General features: G+C 48.9%; 1 protein-coding gene across 14 annotated transcripts in view; it reads right to left on the bottom strand.

Annotated features, from left to right (window-relative positions):
- ppargc1a (peroxisome proliferator-activated receptor gamma, coactivator 1 alpha) overlaps nt 1–15,082 on the bottom strand; it is a 272,323-nt gene that overhangs the window by 8,305 nt on the left and 248,936 nt on the right. For 5 of the 14 annotated variants that reach the window (XM_047579421.1, XM_047579464.1, XM_047579438.1 and 2 more), the window contains exons 3-9: nt 11,644–11,838; nt 10,600–10,725; nt 8,079–9,441; nt 7,080–7,125; nt 6,782–6,855; nt 2,146–3,388; nt 53–145 (exon numbers count right to left, since the gene is read on the bottom strand). In XM_047579421.1, the coding sequence (XP_047435377.1) occupies nt 53–145; nt 2,146–3,388; nt 6,782–6,855; nt 7,080–7,125; nt 8,079–9,441; nt 10,600–10,725; nt 11,644–11,838 (3,140 nt within the window). The remainder of the gene's footprint in view (nt 1–52; nt 146–2,145; nt 3,389–6,781; nt 6,856–7,079; nt 7,126–8,078; nt 9,442–10,599; nt 10,726–11,643; nt 11,839–15,082) is intronic. The other 9 variants (XM_047579482.1, XM_047579509.1, XM_047579499.1 and 6 more) reach the window with 4 other exon arrangements.

Here is a 15,082-nt window from a genome sequence, read left to right as displayed (position 1 = left end):
GTTAATGACACATAGCAAATTAGAGGTTAAATAATTCATTTAAAACAATCACCTTGGCCTGCGGCTGAGAGGAGAGCGAGACTGAGGGTGGGGGCTCTTGTGAGGCCTGGAACGAAAAGCATTCAAATCTGAGTTGTGACGAGACCTGAGGGGAAAAACAGAACAATGTTAAATATCAAATTATTATTATTATTTGGGCAACACATAATGCAGTTCATCTCATACAAACTAAAGCGTTGTACTGTATAATGTTGACTGCTACAAACTCGTGACAACATGATTAATTGGTTCCATTTTTTCTTTTTTTCTTTTTTCTTTTTGCATATACACAAAACCCATTAAAATGAGCAAAACCTGGTTCACTCCAGACAAAAGCATTACACATTCTCCTTGCCTCGTCCTGATCTAACTCAAAGAAAATGTGCATCATGTGCTGCAGAGGATTTTTATACACCTGAGCTGACGTGATGTACATGCACCGATTATCTATGTTGTATGAAGAAGTGGTCAATAGTTAAGACCTTAGTGGCCTGACTGTGGAGCTTGTACCCCCTCCGCTCCTTGAGCTGCCGGTGCTTAATTATTGAATCGCTGCTGAAGGAGGAAGACCTGAATAATGGAAGGGGAGAAGTTTTGGGAAGCTCAGTGAAGCAAAGGAATGCCAGTTTGGAAAGATCGAGCATCTTAAGCTGTGGAACTTAAAACGCAGAGGAGGGATTTTGAGAATTATTTTGCTGAAATCCTCCTCCTTGCATGAAAGTGTAACAAGCTTCCTGACGTGTCGTGTTCAAACTCCGATCCCTGTTCGCTATTTCCGCGAAGCACGTCGATGTCAGATTTTGATCGGACGCCTTGAGAATATTACTGTAAAAATTTGCGAGCAAGTTGGTGTGGAGCGAAGAACAAGGGGCCTGAACAGAGTAAAGTGATTCCATTGGCTCTGTGGAGGGAAATGACCTTTCGGTAATCATGCAAACAAACTGAGTCACTGCAGTGGAGTCCAACACTGCCAGGCACTCAATAAACTACTACTGACAAACAGAATTTATCCACATCCTTCGCGGTGACGACGGTTTGCCTCTGTTCTTCCACCAAAAAAAACCCAACAGAAGCCCCCCCCCCTGGTTCTGATCAAAGGGAAGCATGGGAAATGTAGTTCTCACAGAGGGCTGTGATGATATGATTCTTTTTATAGAGGGGTTTTCAGACTACATTCCCACAGACTGGATTTGGCTTTCATCTCTGGGGATGTAAAAGAGGAGGGTTTGCCACTCAGTAAAAACAACAGCTGCCGCTTAAAACAATAGCCCCGGCATCAAACAAAAAAGTGGGAGCAAGCAAGGGAGCGGGTGAGGAGGGAGCGAGTGTTAGAAAGACACTCAAATAAAACTCCCTGCCTAGAGATGAAAACTCATACTGTTCAAAAGTCCAGCGCCTCTGGCACCTTTTATGTTCTGTGTTTTTTTTTTTTTCTTTCTTTTTGGTCCATTGTGTGTTTAGGGAGACTGGATCTTTCAACCAATCTTTTGTCCCCGGTGTCAGTTCAGATCTGAGAGTCACGTGGTTTGATTTGGTTGGTTAGTTAGTAACTACTCAAGACAATTTAGTCAGAATTCATTCCAGCACAGGACAGCGGACAGGAGGTCAAGAGGTCCTTCTACAGGTCCCCCAGAACCAGCTCTTAACGTGTGCTCCCTGAAAACTTCTCAGCAATCACCCCCCAAGCGAGAGTTAAAAGACGACTGGCAGTAGCAGGTGATGAGGGGTGACAACAGCTTAAAAAAAAAGAGAACAATGGCGCGCATTTTCCTACGTGACAATGTGAAGTGAGCGTCGACGTTGGATTGTTGTTTTCCGAGAACTTAAGATAATGGCAACAAATAAAGCTACCTATCCAGCAGAGAGGGATATTCTGATGCTACATGATCATCCGACACGCAGTTTGTATGGACCATAAATCCCGCCTCTGAGTCTGCAGGGCCTATCCTGCCTTCCACCAGCTCCGACGGCCGATCAGCCCTGTTTTACACTCCTAAGCTTGACCCCCTGCCAGCGTCGAGCCCTGTTTAAACTGCATTACCTGGGGAGCAGCTGAGGTTTAACCCAAAGTGTGGTGTGGTGTGTGTGCGTGGGGGGATATCTTACCAGGAGGAGGGGCGTCTGTCAGGTGAACTGGAGAGGGAGCGCCTGCGGTGGCGCGAGGAGGAGCTGCGGGAGCCAGAGTGAGAACGGGAACGGGAGCGGGACCCGCCGCTGGTCCAGCAGAAGTGTCTGCTGGGTGACAGGAGGAGGGAGGAGGGTGGGGAGACGGAGCCTCGTGAAGGGGAGCAGCTGGATGGTGGGGAACAGGAGGGAGAGCAGGGGGAGCAGTCAAAAAGTAGGTCCAGAGGGGTGCCCTCCCAAGGATAGAGGAAGCGATTCTCGCGGCCCTCACCCAGCTCTAGCTCGTCGTGGAAGGGCAGAAACCCTGGGTGCAGGTAGCTGGAGCCAGGCTGCCTCTGGGAGGAGTCGTCCTCTCCCCCCTCGAGGGACTGAGGGGTTGTAGCCTTGTTCGGTTTGCTGCTTGGTTCTCTCTCCTGGCCGCCCTGGCTATAGAGGGCTTTTAAGGGGTGGCCAAAGTGCTTGTTGAGTTCTGCTCTGATTTCCTTGTCGCACAGGAGCTTCCGGCTGGTGGCAGAAGAATGTTGTTGGTCCCTGTCGGTAGTGGGCTCTTGTGGGGGGGTCTGAGTGGTGTGCGTAAGGGTCTGCTCCCCTAAACACCTGACGCGGGCCGCTACTTCTTCTTCTTCTCCTTGTGCGGCGGCCAGACTCTGCCGCTTAGCCAAAGGGCCGGGTGAAGCTGACGATGGCGAACGAGAAGACGATGAAGAGGATGGTGGCATGGCTGAGTCCTTACATTCCACATGCCTGTTCTCCGCCTTGCCCTCAGCGGGAACGGGAGCAGCGGTGGCACCTGAGGTGAATGTCATTTCCACGGCTGGAGTCACGGTAACAGCGGCTGCAGTGCCCCCGTCCTTCTTGGCGCCGGCTGACGCCTGGCAATAGTCATGGTCACTGTAGCGACGGGGCGTGGCCCTCTTGCTGCTGCCAGCACTGCAATGCTCCTCAAGGCCACCCCTTACTGTGTGCTGAGCGACGGAGTAAGGGAGGGTGGTGGACGCTTTGCTCAGCTGGGCGTAAAGCTCAGTCTGTTCGGGGCCCTTCCTGCTGGGGCCCCCGCCTGAGGCACCTGGGGCCGGGGCCAGAGCGCCGGGGCCCAACTCACTCAGCCTGGCTCTTTTGCATGTCAAGGCCGAGGAGGAACATGAAGACAACTTGGTTTTGAGAGATGCTTTGAAAGGATTCTCTTGACTGGCTTTGTGTGGGGGCGTGGTAGGTGGTGTCAGACCTGCACGAGAAGGAAAGAGACAGAGGTTGGGCGGGGGCAGTAAAAATGAAAATAGGACCATAATGCAGACCTCCCACGTGTATCTCCCCTCTACCCTCGCTCCTCTATAAACTCCCGGGTCAGTTTATGGACAGTGGACACAGATACATGCCTGATTAAAATATTCACTTTCACTTGGCCTAATCCTGATCTCTATTTTATTGCAATCTTGACAGATTAATGTAATGCTTGGTGTAACTTAATACGGCGGCGCCGTAATACGGATGACTTGCCGCTCTCCTCCTCTCTGACCTTGAAAAGATCTCTTTCCATGAAAAGAAAAACAGAACACGTAACCCTGCAGAGGACAAACGTAATGCATCTCATGAAAAAAAAAAAATTAAGCGAATGTATCATATCTCCGCCTGCACGGGACAACAGCCAATTCATCAGAATAAAACCCAAAAACCCCCAATTTTTTTCCTATCAGGCTGGATGAACAACGCTTTGGTGCATGTTTCAAGAGGATCCGGCACCATTTGCATTTTGCGTGCAACAATGTAGCAAGACACTAAACGTCGCTCCCTCCCAATATACGTGAAAGCATCCTGGTGGTTATGGCTGCTGTGTTATATGGAAGGATAGGAAGTGCTGGTAATAGGTTGACGTTCTTCTCAGATGGCATGTTCCTACTGCTTGTGCCCCACACCCTGCCATCTCTTCCCTCGCCTCCTACAGATTTACAGCCAGACAGATGGCAGTTATATGGGAAGTCCTGAGATGAGCCCACTTTATAGCATTGTTAATGCACTCACACAAACAGCCGCCGCCATTACTCTCATTCTCCCATTCCTCCTCTAGTCTTTTTCTTTTCCTCTTTTTTTTTTCTCCCTTCGGTTAAGTCTACTATTCCGTCCTTTCCTCTCCTGCCGTCTGCCGTCTCCCCCCTCGGATCAATCTCCGTTTCCCCCTTTCTCTGCGTCTTTTTTTCCCGATTCCTGTCTCAAACAAATGTGCGCGCCACCTCCCCGCCACACACACACACACACAGGCGCACTCGTCACTAACAGCCTCTCGCTGGAGTCGAACTCAGGCACTTTGAAACACCTACACTCTCACCTCTTCTTTGCCGTTCCTATAATACACATCATTCTTCCTTCTTGCCGGCGAATTGCACCAAATGACAGCTATTAGTATCAAATCCAGCGTTAGGATATGCGGCGGAACGACAGCTTGGCAGCAGAGAGAGCGCGAGAGCCTGATACATAAATGTGTGCGTTTCTGAAATCACTTGTATTTGGAGTGCCTGATCAAACGGTTTATCAACCTGCTCATTATCTGAACGTGTAGCAAGGCTGCAATTGGTCAAACTGAGAGGGAGACAGACGTGTATTACGGCATTTATTTAAATGGCAGGGAGAAAGGGGGGGGGGTGCTACACAATGCCTGAAGAAGTTGTTTCGCCAATGAAACGCCATCTGTCCAAAACAATGCGCGCACGGGGTCATAAACTAGGAGCCATTAGCAACGGGGGGTGAAATAAATCAGAATTGGATAAATATGTGCCTCTCAGTCAAACTTGCTGGTGATGGACGACGCGCAGACAGGATCACCAATCATGCACGCACCGGAGAGAAAACGACGGAACGACTGAGCGACATGGGAGGCGAGGGGAGGGTTTTATAATCATTTTTCTCGCTCAGCTGTAAATTACGGGGAGACCTCGGAGCGAATAACAACTCCGGGCTTAAAGAGTTGATCCGGCAGTAAGCTATGCAAATAGCAACACACAGACCACCTCTGTGTCATGAGATACAGTAATTAAAGACAACACAGCAGCGCAGGGTAAATCTATTAGCTTGGCAGAGATTAGGCCTGAACAGTCAGATCCCAGGGGGCCTCGCCGCCTCGTGTAGCCTTTTACCGTACGTCTCTGAGACGGGTCAAGAAAACGAGCCGTCCAGACATCGCTCTTATTTACCATTGGGCAACGGTTGGATACAACATGAACAGGCTCCGGTGATTAAACAGACATTATAGCAATAACCGCCACTACTACAACTCGTCATAAAGGAATAAAACAATAAGGTGCGGGAAGCGGCTCGTGGAAAATTCCATCAGAGTGTCGTTAATCTGCTCTGAAAGTGGACTCGCCCAAGCTGGTTAACTTTCATCTGATTATCAGCAACGCCACCATTTTCTCTCTTGTAGCGGAGCGTCAGTCGAACTCCGCGAAGGACGTTTAACTCCAAACCCAAAAGCTTACACCTCCGATTACCGGGATCTATATCCATCTGTCTCACAGAGCATGAGACTCAAAAGCTAATCTCTAAGTAGGAAAGGGGCTCAGTAACCCAGAGCTTTCTGGACTAATGACTTTCCTGCTAATATTCAATCCTAAATTTGCACAGGACGGGGAAGTCAGGTGAAGGGCTTTGTTTGACCGCGCTTGTAAAAAAAAAAAAAACGGATGCGGTGGAACAGAACGGACACCGAGATTTGTCCACAGGTCAACGGGCTCGCCCATGTGCAGTAAAACGGGAAGAAATATTAACTGGGCATGATTGCCCCATAGCTCAAGGAGTCTGCCCCTTCTTTAAGTCTCAACAGGCGCCCCCCCCCCTTTGACAATGAGAGCTTATCTACACAAAAGGGTTACGCGACACTTCAACGAGAGTCACAAGGACAGAGGAGTGGGACACCACTTGGGATTTGACTTTCCTTCCCCTGCAAGGGTTAAGTAGAACAAGAGGTTTGCATGGAGATAATTTCCTCTGCTGGTAAATGAATACCCAAAACTATGGAACATCACACTCTGTGAGCGGCTAAAGGGCAGAGATTATATTTATATTAAGATCAGATTATTAAACGTAATCGTTGGGTGATTATTAACGCAATTCACTAGATAAAGACGAACCTCAATGTTGTAGATTTCCTAACGTTCTTTAAACACATACGGATGATCTTTATAACCACGCTGGTATTACTTATTAAACTGCAACTTTTGCATGGGAACCTTAACATTGATCTAGCTGCCTGAATGTACAGTGATTCAAGAATGGAAGACAAAATTGACTCATACTAAAACTAATTAATACAGCCATTTCAATTTTCTCTTGATGTGTGGGCCAAGTCACCTGCTAGAGAGCATTAGGATCTGATAGATATTAACTCTTCGGTAACAAAGGAGGGGAGTGGGGAAGGAAGGGGAGGGGTTTGCTAATAAACCCTGAAGAGATTGGAAAGCCTAATCAATACCCAGGCACATAAACGTGATCTCCCATGCCTTCACCTTGAACTCTGAACTGCGATGGAACTGAGGACTAGTTTAACCCGTTAACAGCTGCAGAGAGAATTAGCAGTGGCCTAATGGTTCCTAATAAAAGCACACGTTTTAAATAATCTCAAACGTACCTGGGGTTCCAGCAATCTCCACACTTAATGTGCGTTCAATGGTTTTGTTCTCAAGCGGGGATCCCTTGTGGTCACTGGAAGACAAAAAAAACAACAAGTACAGCATTTTACTTCTCAAGCGGAAGCAGGACCGAGTGCTTCAATGAACTAAGAAATGGAAATGAGTCACAAAAATGCCTCAACTTGGATTCAAGTCTATTTAGTTTTCTTTGGTTTTGTCTTTGTAGTTTCATCTTGCTCTTTTTTTTTTTTTATTTCTTGTTGCCTAGAATAACGTGGAAAAACTTCTCACACTTACTTTGGAGACTCTGGGGTCAAAGGAAGTGGCAAGGTGGTTGGTTTGGCTGCAGAACACAAAGGAGCACGGGTAATTATTGATCTACGTATAACAATCACGGCAGAAGAGAACAAGTCCACATTCTGCAACAGTTAATCCCAAATTGGCTCAACAAATGCAATTCTACAACTACAAAAAAAAAAAAAAAAAAAAAAAAAAAACACCCATCCCCGGTTAGAAAGTATTTCTGTGGACACTACTTTTACAAAGCATATCTTTTTAGATTGACCCCATTTTAACAATTTACTCTCTTAGGATAGACTGTTCACTCTGTGAGGCAGGATGAAGTGATGGTGCATGTTTCACAGGTGTCTAGACACAGACAGACCGCGCTCAAGACAACAAACAGATCGAAATGGAATAAAGACATACAGAGACGATGCCACAAACAAGACACATGACAGTGGGTGAGCCCCTCCCTCGACAGTGAAGTCATAATGGCATGCACCAACAGCACAGGAGGGGGGGAAAAAAGAAGGAAGAAAGGAGAGTCAAGGAAGCTTGTGCAGTTGCCTGAGGCTCTGGCCGACTTGTGCTCCAGCTAACAGAATGTGGCTTTAGTAGCACGACGCTAAAGAGCAGCACCTGGGCTCTGAGTCTAAATGTACACTTCAGCACACTCAGCTCAATCAGCCAAAGATCGTTCAAGGGATCGACTTTGTGAATACAAGACGTACAGTAGCAAGACAAGGCTCACCCCCCTTTTCCCACCCCCTTCTTTTTTTTTTTTTTTTTTTTTTAAGAATTTCACTCTCTTTAAATTGAAAAGAGTGCCTCTGGGACTAGCAAAAAAAAGCGTTGGCGAGCAGGCTGTCATTGTTGTTTATGCCCTCGGAATGACTGTTAGATTCAAATTAGAGTAGGGGTTAGTCGTGAAATCAAACTGGGAAGTGGTTAGAGCAGGAGAGGGAGAAGAGAGAGCAGAGATAAGGCCAGTGGGGGGGATGCAGTCATGATTACCTAACAACGGGTGGCCCTGGTCATCGGGGTGCTCGCTGAGTGCCTGCCTGTGTGGGTGCCCTTGCCCTTCTATGATGCAGGGAGGGGTGGGCTCTGCAATGCTAGTGTCTGGGAGGAGTGGGCTTGGCGGCCCCTGTGAGAGCACCGCTGCAGGGCTTCCCATGACATGGTCATCATCATCATCAACAACACCATCATCATCATCATCATGGTCAACATCCTCCCCATAGCCCTCAAGGTTCGGCCACCCCAGCTCTAGTCCAAAGCCCAAGTCTAGCCCCGGGTCTGACTGGCTAACCCAGCTCTCTAGGTCTAAGGTAAGAGGTGACAGCAGGGGCACTGAGTCAAGGTCTAGAGCGTGACTTCCTCCCTGGTTTCTCTGAATCGCAGTCCCTCTCAGCTCCTTCTCTTCCACCTTAGAAACGGCTCGGGCCGGGCCCTCGGACCTCTTAACGTCTAATTTGCTCTTAGTGCTACGTAAAGGGGTGATCTTTGGTGGGAGTAGGTGGGCCCGATATTGAGCGGGCCTGTGTTTGGAGGTGAGCAGCTGGCTGAGTAAAGGGTGCCCCGGCTTCTCATCTCTTTTCTTTATAGTCACCGTGACGTGCCTATGTGGTGCTCGGCCGGCACCGCTGCTGTTACTGCGGCCTCGTCTGCCAAAGCCCTCGCTAGCCTGAGTGGCGCCCGCAGCCTCTCGGCAATGCTCACAGCTGTGACTCACCTCTCGGGGAGGGAGGGAATAAGAATGCATATACCTAATAAACCTAGCGGCGGCCAGGCGGGCCGCATCGCCTGGCGGCCTTCCTTCTTCACTGGGCGGCCCATGCTCCAGTTTGGGGCGGGCATGGCCGCAGGTGGAGGACCTGTGGCCGACAGGGATAGAAGCACCCTCCGACTCCTCAACACCGTCATCGCGAGTGCAACGCTGCCACTTCCCAGCCCCAACACCAGCCATACTACACTCGCCTGCAGCCCGGCTCTCACCTCGCTGGTGATGCTGCTGCGGCGGCTGCTGCTGCTGCTGCTGCTGCTGCTGCTGTTGCTGCTGCTGTTGAGACGGCACAGCTGACTTCTTCTTGGACGTTGTGGAGGAGGAGGAAGAGGTGGAGGAGAGGGAGGAGAACGAGGAGGTGGACGACGAGGACGGTGAGGAGGAGGAGGAAGAAGAGGCGCCGAGACCCAGGCCACTCTTGTCCCTGCTACTGACACCACCCCAGGCGCTCTTGGCTTCGCTGGCTTTGGTGTGGAGCAGGATGTCATCGGTGGCTGTTAGGTATTTCAGCAGCTCAGTGCAAGGCCGCCTCACCGGGCGGTTCTGTTGGCTGGAGCCCCCTCTAGCTTTGCCATTCCAGGGGCTTTCCGTCTGCGCGAAAACAGAAAGAGACAGAGAAGAGTATCACTTAGTTTGCCTGGACAAAAACTTTTATTGCTCACTGCAGCTGATCCAATTGTAAGCAATGCACTTTTGGCCCAAAAATAGTAGAGTAGAAAGAGATGGAGCCACGGAGGGGCTGAAAGAGTGACTCAAACAGCCTGAGCGCAGAAGCTGCCCAACTGTCTGGGAGGCGACGGTGGGAGCGCCGTCCGCCCATCATCTTAATTGCGTGGCCCCCCCGAGCACCACCCGCGCCACTCCGTACGAACACCACGTCCTCCGGGAGCCCTCGTTTCTGCTCTGCTCCAGAAATGGATGACTCAAAGACACAGTATGAAAATAGACTCCGCGAGGAAGGTTGACGCGCCGCGTGTGCAAACATAGTACGGCGAGCACGCGCAAATCTGCCTGTAATGTGTTTACCACACAGTGTGATCAGATGCAGATGCTTTTTTACGTCGGGCGGCTTCTAAACACCGGGTTAAGCATAACAAATGATGCAGACGATTTCCTCTAACAAGACCCATCAAGTGCTATACGCTGCGTAACAGATGAAACTCAAGTCATATATTCTACTTATTCAAATTCACAAACCTGACTAAAATTAAATCTTAATCCGCCCCACCCCTATTTTTTTTAAAAAAAACGTCTTTTCAGAGCCATCTAATGAGAACATCTAGTCTGATATTTTGATCGTGTCATCTCAAAGCATCAATCTCTCCGCGAGAGCGGCTGTCGCTTTTTTTTTCTTTTTTTTTTTTCCCTCGTCTTCTTTTTCCAACAGGCACCATACCAAGGCGGATAAGTGGTGGAGCTAATGAGACAACGGTGCCGATGCCTCGCCTGGAAAGCCCAACAGCAATCAGCCTGTTTTCATTACGAGATGCCCCCCCTGGGATGGTAGACTGCTAGAGAAGTAGTCTAACATCTTCTAAAGGCGGCCACCAAAACAAGAAGAAATGTGAGGAGGAGGGAGGGAGAGAGGGAGGGAGAGCAAGAAACAAGACAGAGCGAGAACAGAGTGAAACAGATAAACAAACGCCAACCAAAAAAAAAAACTGTGTGTGTACAGGAGAGAAATAAGCAGCAAGGCGGTGCATGTCTTTGTCTGCGTGCGCGCGCGTGTGTGTGTGTATGTGTCCCTACCTTGACGACGGCAGGTGGTGGTCTGATCCGGTGGTTGCTGCTGGCTGCATGGTTCTGTGCCTTGCCACCTGTGTATTGATTATAGCTGAGCTGGGAGTTTGCGGGTGCCAGAAGGAGCTTCTTCAGCTGGACCCAAACAGAACCAGAAAGGTGGGAGGAGAGAGAGAGAGTGGGGAGGGGGGGCGCACGTGAGCATGAGTTATGCAAATGACCACTTCCTTTCAATTAGACTGCCTGCGCTTTTAGTAAATGTGCAATAGACTGATACTGCGGATAAAAAAAAAAAGATAAAATCAGAGACGTATTTAAAGGATTAGACTATTTTAAGCAGTTTATCGGATGTGACTTGATAAGTCAGGTTTTGTTTCCTTCTTGCGCTGATGTTTTTATGTACACACGGCCGGGCTCCGCTAATGTGATGGAATAAACACGCACAGGCATTTGGCTAAAGGTCATTTGGAAGGGACCGGCATGGAATAAAACGGAGTATAACGTAACACAACATAACGTTTTAGGTCAAAGCCTACATGCTGGAGAAACACCCAGATGGTACGATCAGGTGTAAAAAAAAAAAACTAGCACGAGGCAAGCTGACATCTCATTTAGAGGTCTCTTATTTTGTTAGAATATTTATATGAAAAAAGATTACTTCGACACAGGGGGATTAGCCCGAGACGAGTACTTTCATTGTGTGCCGGCTTGATTTCAGGGCCCGTGGCACTGTTTCAACCATAGTTGGCCCCACTGTATTGTTCCCATCATTGAATTGGAGCCACAATAGCACAGTTATGTAATTAGCACGCACTCGTCAATTCCGTCCGCTCCCCTCCTCCCTTCATCTGTATCCGTGCATGCTCTGACTACATATACAGTGAGCACATTGCGGCAAATGTGGAGGGAGACCGGCAAAAGAGACGTCAGGCAAATGACCCGTCTGGTTAAAGAGTCCTGCCTGTGCATGGTGTCGGGTGGTCACATCTTGGGAGTGAAATTTGTGTTGCGGCGGGGTGAGAATCATAAAAAGAAAGGAACTACTGATGTTACCAGGGAAGGCTCCTCAGGCTCGGGGGTGCGTGGTGAGCCGTCAGGAGAGGAAGGACAGCTCTGGTCACTGGCATTGGTCACGTCCCCATCTGCCAGGGCCTCAAACGAAGGCAATCCGTCCTCATCCACCGGGATGCTGTCCAGGGTCTCTGTAAGCACTGCCAGCAAGTTGGCCTCATTTTCTTCATCTATCTTCTTAGGAGGGGGAAAAGGGGGGGAAAAAGAGATAAAAAAAATAAATAAAAAAAAATAGGACATTTTAGTCAGGAGAAGTTGCATCTGTTTTTGTTTCCTTCCAGGGAAGTAAATGTGGTGGGTGGCTGCATGCAAGACTTTAAATATAGTGGGAATATGTTTTTTTTTTTTTTTTTTTTTTGCAGACTCTGTTCTGGCAGCCTTTTAAAAACAAAATTCTCCTCATGTGCATGTGAGTCAAGCCTGTCACTCATATTTTAAGCACGCGGCTTACTGGACCAAAATAATATCTCCCCCAAGAAACCCATTACCGGGGCTGACGGGTAGCGACGTATCGAGGAAAGACGGGAATGGGTTGAGCTGGAAGGGACTGAGGGGGCGAAAGAGACAATGGGCAGAACTTGACTGGCCTCGCTCTTCACCCGCAGGATTTGAGGGACGTTCGGAATTGCCCACAAGATGTTTGGAAGCAATCCTCCGATAAGGAGAATTACGACCCCGCTAATGCTAAATAAATGTGATATATTTAAAACGTTGGCACGACGGCCGATGTTCGCGACGGGCAGGAAGTTACCATCGACAATCCGCGATAAATAACGCTCATTCGCGCCACTCGGCTCGTCTTTGATGTACGAGAGGAGTCGCGAGATTGCTGCAGCTGGGCTGTTTAATGGCGGAGATTATAACCGTGTAAAAGAAATAAAGAAACGGGGGGAGATGGAGACGGTTAGAGGAGGCGAGGGAAGGATGCGAGCTGCCGGGAGTCAACATAGGAGGTGTAACAGCGGAGGTACGGTAACCGTGCATGCATGTGGAGTAAAAAATGGAATACATATAGGTAGGCATTAAGAGTGAGGGGGATGCAGCTCACTTGACAAAGGATGTGTGTGTTTGTGTGTGCGCCCAGAAGTGCCTTATTGCACTGACAACTGACAACAGGATCTGCAAGTTCCAGGGCCAAAAAAGCCCAGGGGACTTTAAGACAGCGGAAAGATAAACAGCATCGTCACCCTGGGACACTCTGTGGCCAGCCCAACAAGAACAAATCCCTCTACGCACACGCCAGGATTATCATCGGTCCTCGGCGGCGTGTGGCCGTCATTACAACCTCTCAGATACCAGCACCGTACCTGAGAAGACTCCAGACTTCCTGTTCCTGTCCAGCCCACTGCTTTTTTTTTTTTTTTTTTACACAATTAATGTACACGACAATGGATGGCCCTTTCGGAGAAGCTTGGCGTTTGCCACCGAGATAGCGGCCATTTCAATGTTTCCCCCGTCCAATTTTCACTCACAGGTGACACGGAGGTGACAGTGAGGAAAGCGTTAATCTGACGATCACCGAGCAGATTTTCCCGCACTAACAACGCGGGCACTCAGTCATTATTAAAAACTGATAAAGAGGACATATTTTAGAGAGATAACGCGACGTAGGCTGGGGCCACGCCGCATTGGCAAGCGAATGCCTCGCAGGAAATTGCTCTGTATGAGGTGGCACGCTGTTTAATTACTTGCGAGCAGCTTCAAAATCCACTGTGCTGGAACCCCATTGAAACGCTCGCCGTTTTCTCGCATCCCGAGTTATTACCTGAGCACTAAGCATGTAGGTATTAAATGCTGATAAAGCCCGCTGCCCTGGCTTCAGTGCAAACATACATCCAAGCATGAGAAATTGAAATTATTTAGATTCGCTTTAGATTATTAAAAATTAATGAGCAATCCAGCCGCCAAGGCCTGTTCTTCAACTGTCAAATCAAGGTTGCATTTAAATGCGGATTTATTCACCTCTCGAGTGGTTAAACATAGACATCTATAGAGTAGAAACTGCGGGGTGGGGTGGTAGCCATGTGAAAAGTTGAAAGGGCTGTGCGAGTTTCGTTATGTCATGCTTTCGGAAAGGATTGTGGAATTTCTCAGGCTGCAGCAGGCTCAAATGGAGTGATTTCAGTCCTGTTTCGCAAACCTCCACCAATTGGCGAGCTCCCACAGGCACACTGTATCCCCGAAGATAACCCAGAAGGGACTCTCGTATTCTGAAAGAGACACTTGTAAAACCCTGAGTCGTGACGATCATGCAGCAGCAGCAGCAGCAGCAGCAGCAGCAGCAGCAGCAGCAGCCGCTGTGGCTCTGGCGGAGGCACTTATAGGCCAAGCAGGGATTTGAGAAACTGGGGTAAAGAGCAAACCTTAGTGATCGTTACTACCCCCGGAGAGAGGATGATCTACTACCCCAGTCCAAGAGGGCGAGCTTCTCCATGCCAGCCCTGAGGACCACACCTTAGAAAAGTTCCCCTGCTTGTATATTTCCAAACAGAAGCTGGACTTCACCTATCTGCGGCGCCCAAAGGGGGTGACATCAGGATAACCTGGTCAATCTGCCGACGGGGAGGGGGGGGCCCGCGCACACTTATATTGATTACAACGGCAGCCGCGGCGAAGGAAGAGAGGACGGCGGAGAGAACAAAGAGAGAGGAGAAAAATTGTCTCGGCGGGAGCACTTTCTCGCCCATCCCGCTTAATGGACCTCACCGAATTAAAGAGATCTTAACAATCCTGGGCTAATTGTGGGATCACAATATATTAACCCCGCTCCAATTCTAAAGGGTGCCATTTTGCAGCCGTTTTATTCCAAATGCTTCAATTAGCCATAAAACATGCTGGCAAGTGCTGGCAGAGCTTCTCCCCCCTCCACCTCCCCCTCCTCCTTCACCCCAGTTTCCCCACATCAAGGAAAAGAAAGCCAACTCCAGTTGTTCATTATTAGGTGAGGCCCCTTTTGTTATCAGGACTGCCTGTCTTTGAGATTGTCCTTGCCTTTAACTTTTTTTTTTTTTCTTTTTATTGGGTTCTACAGCGCAGCATTGTGTTCCAGGAGATACTATTCACACAGCTGATAGCGCAAGGTGAAGGTGCTGCTTTAAACAAACACGCACTTCTGAACGCCGGGGCAAATAGCCAAATTAAATCTGCTAATTGCTTCTTGAGGATTTCCGAGGCTCCTGAGCAAATTTGTCAGGGATCAAAATTTTAACGAGCTTTTCGGGGGGCAATGCATCATTTACATGTGAAAGGGAGCCCGACGCGTCGCGAGAAGTGCCAGAATTGATAGACCCGATCACCGAAGTTTCAGCGGACTGAACAGCCCCTCTCCGTTATCACCAATGGCGAGGCGCAACATGCGACAGACATTCTGGATGCGGGAAGATAAAACATCTCCAATTAAATGGGTCATCTGGTATTTAAA

This window comes from Mugil cephalus, chromosome 1 (genome assembly GCF_022458985.1).
Source record: "Mugil cephalus isolate CIBA_MC_2020 chromosome 1, CIBA_Mcephalus_1.1, whole genome shotgun sequence".
In the NCBI taxonomy this organism is placed as follows: Eukaryota; Metazoa; Chordata; class Actinopteri; order Mugiliformes; family Mugilidae; genus Mugil; species Mugil cephalus.
Note: the sequence above shows the minus strand (reverse complement) of the source record. Positions and strands in the feature narration are given on the sequence as shown.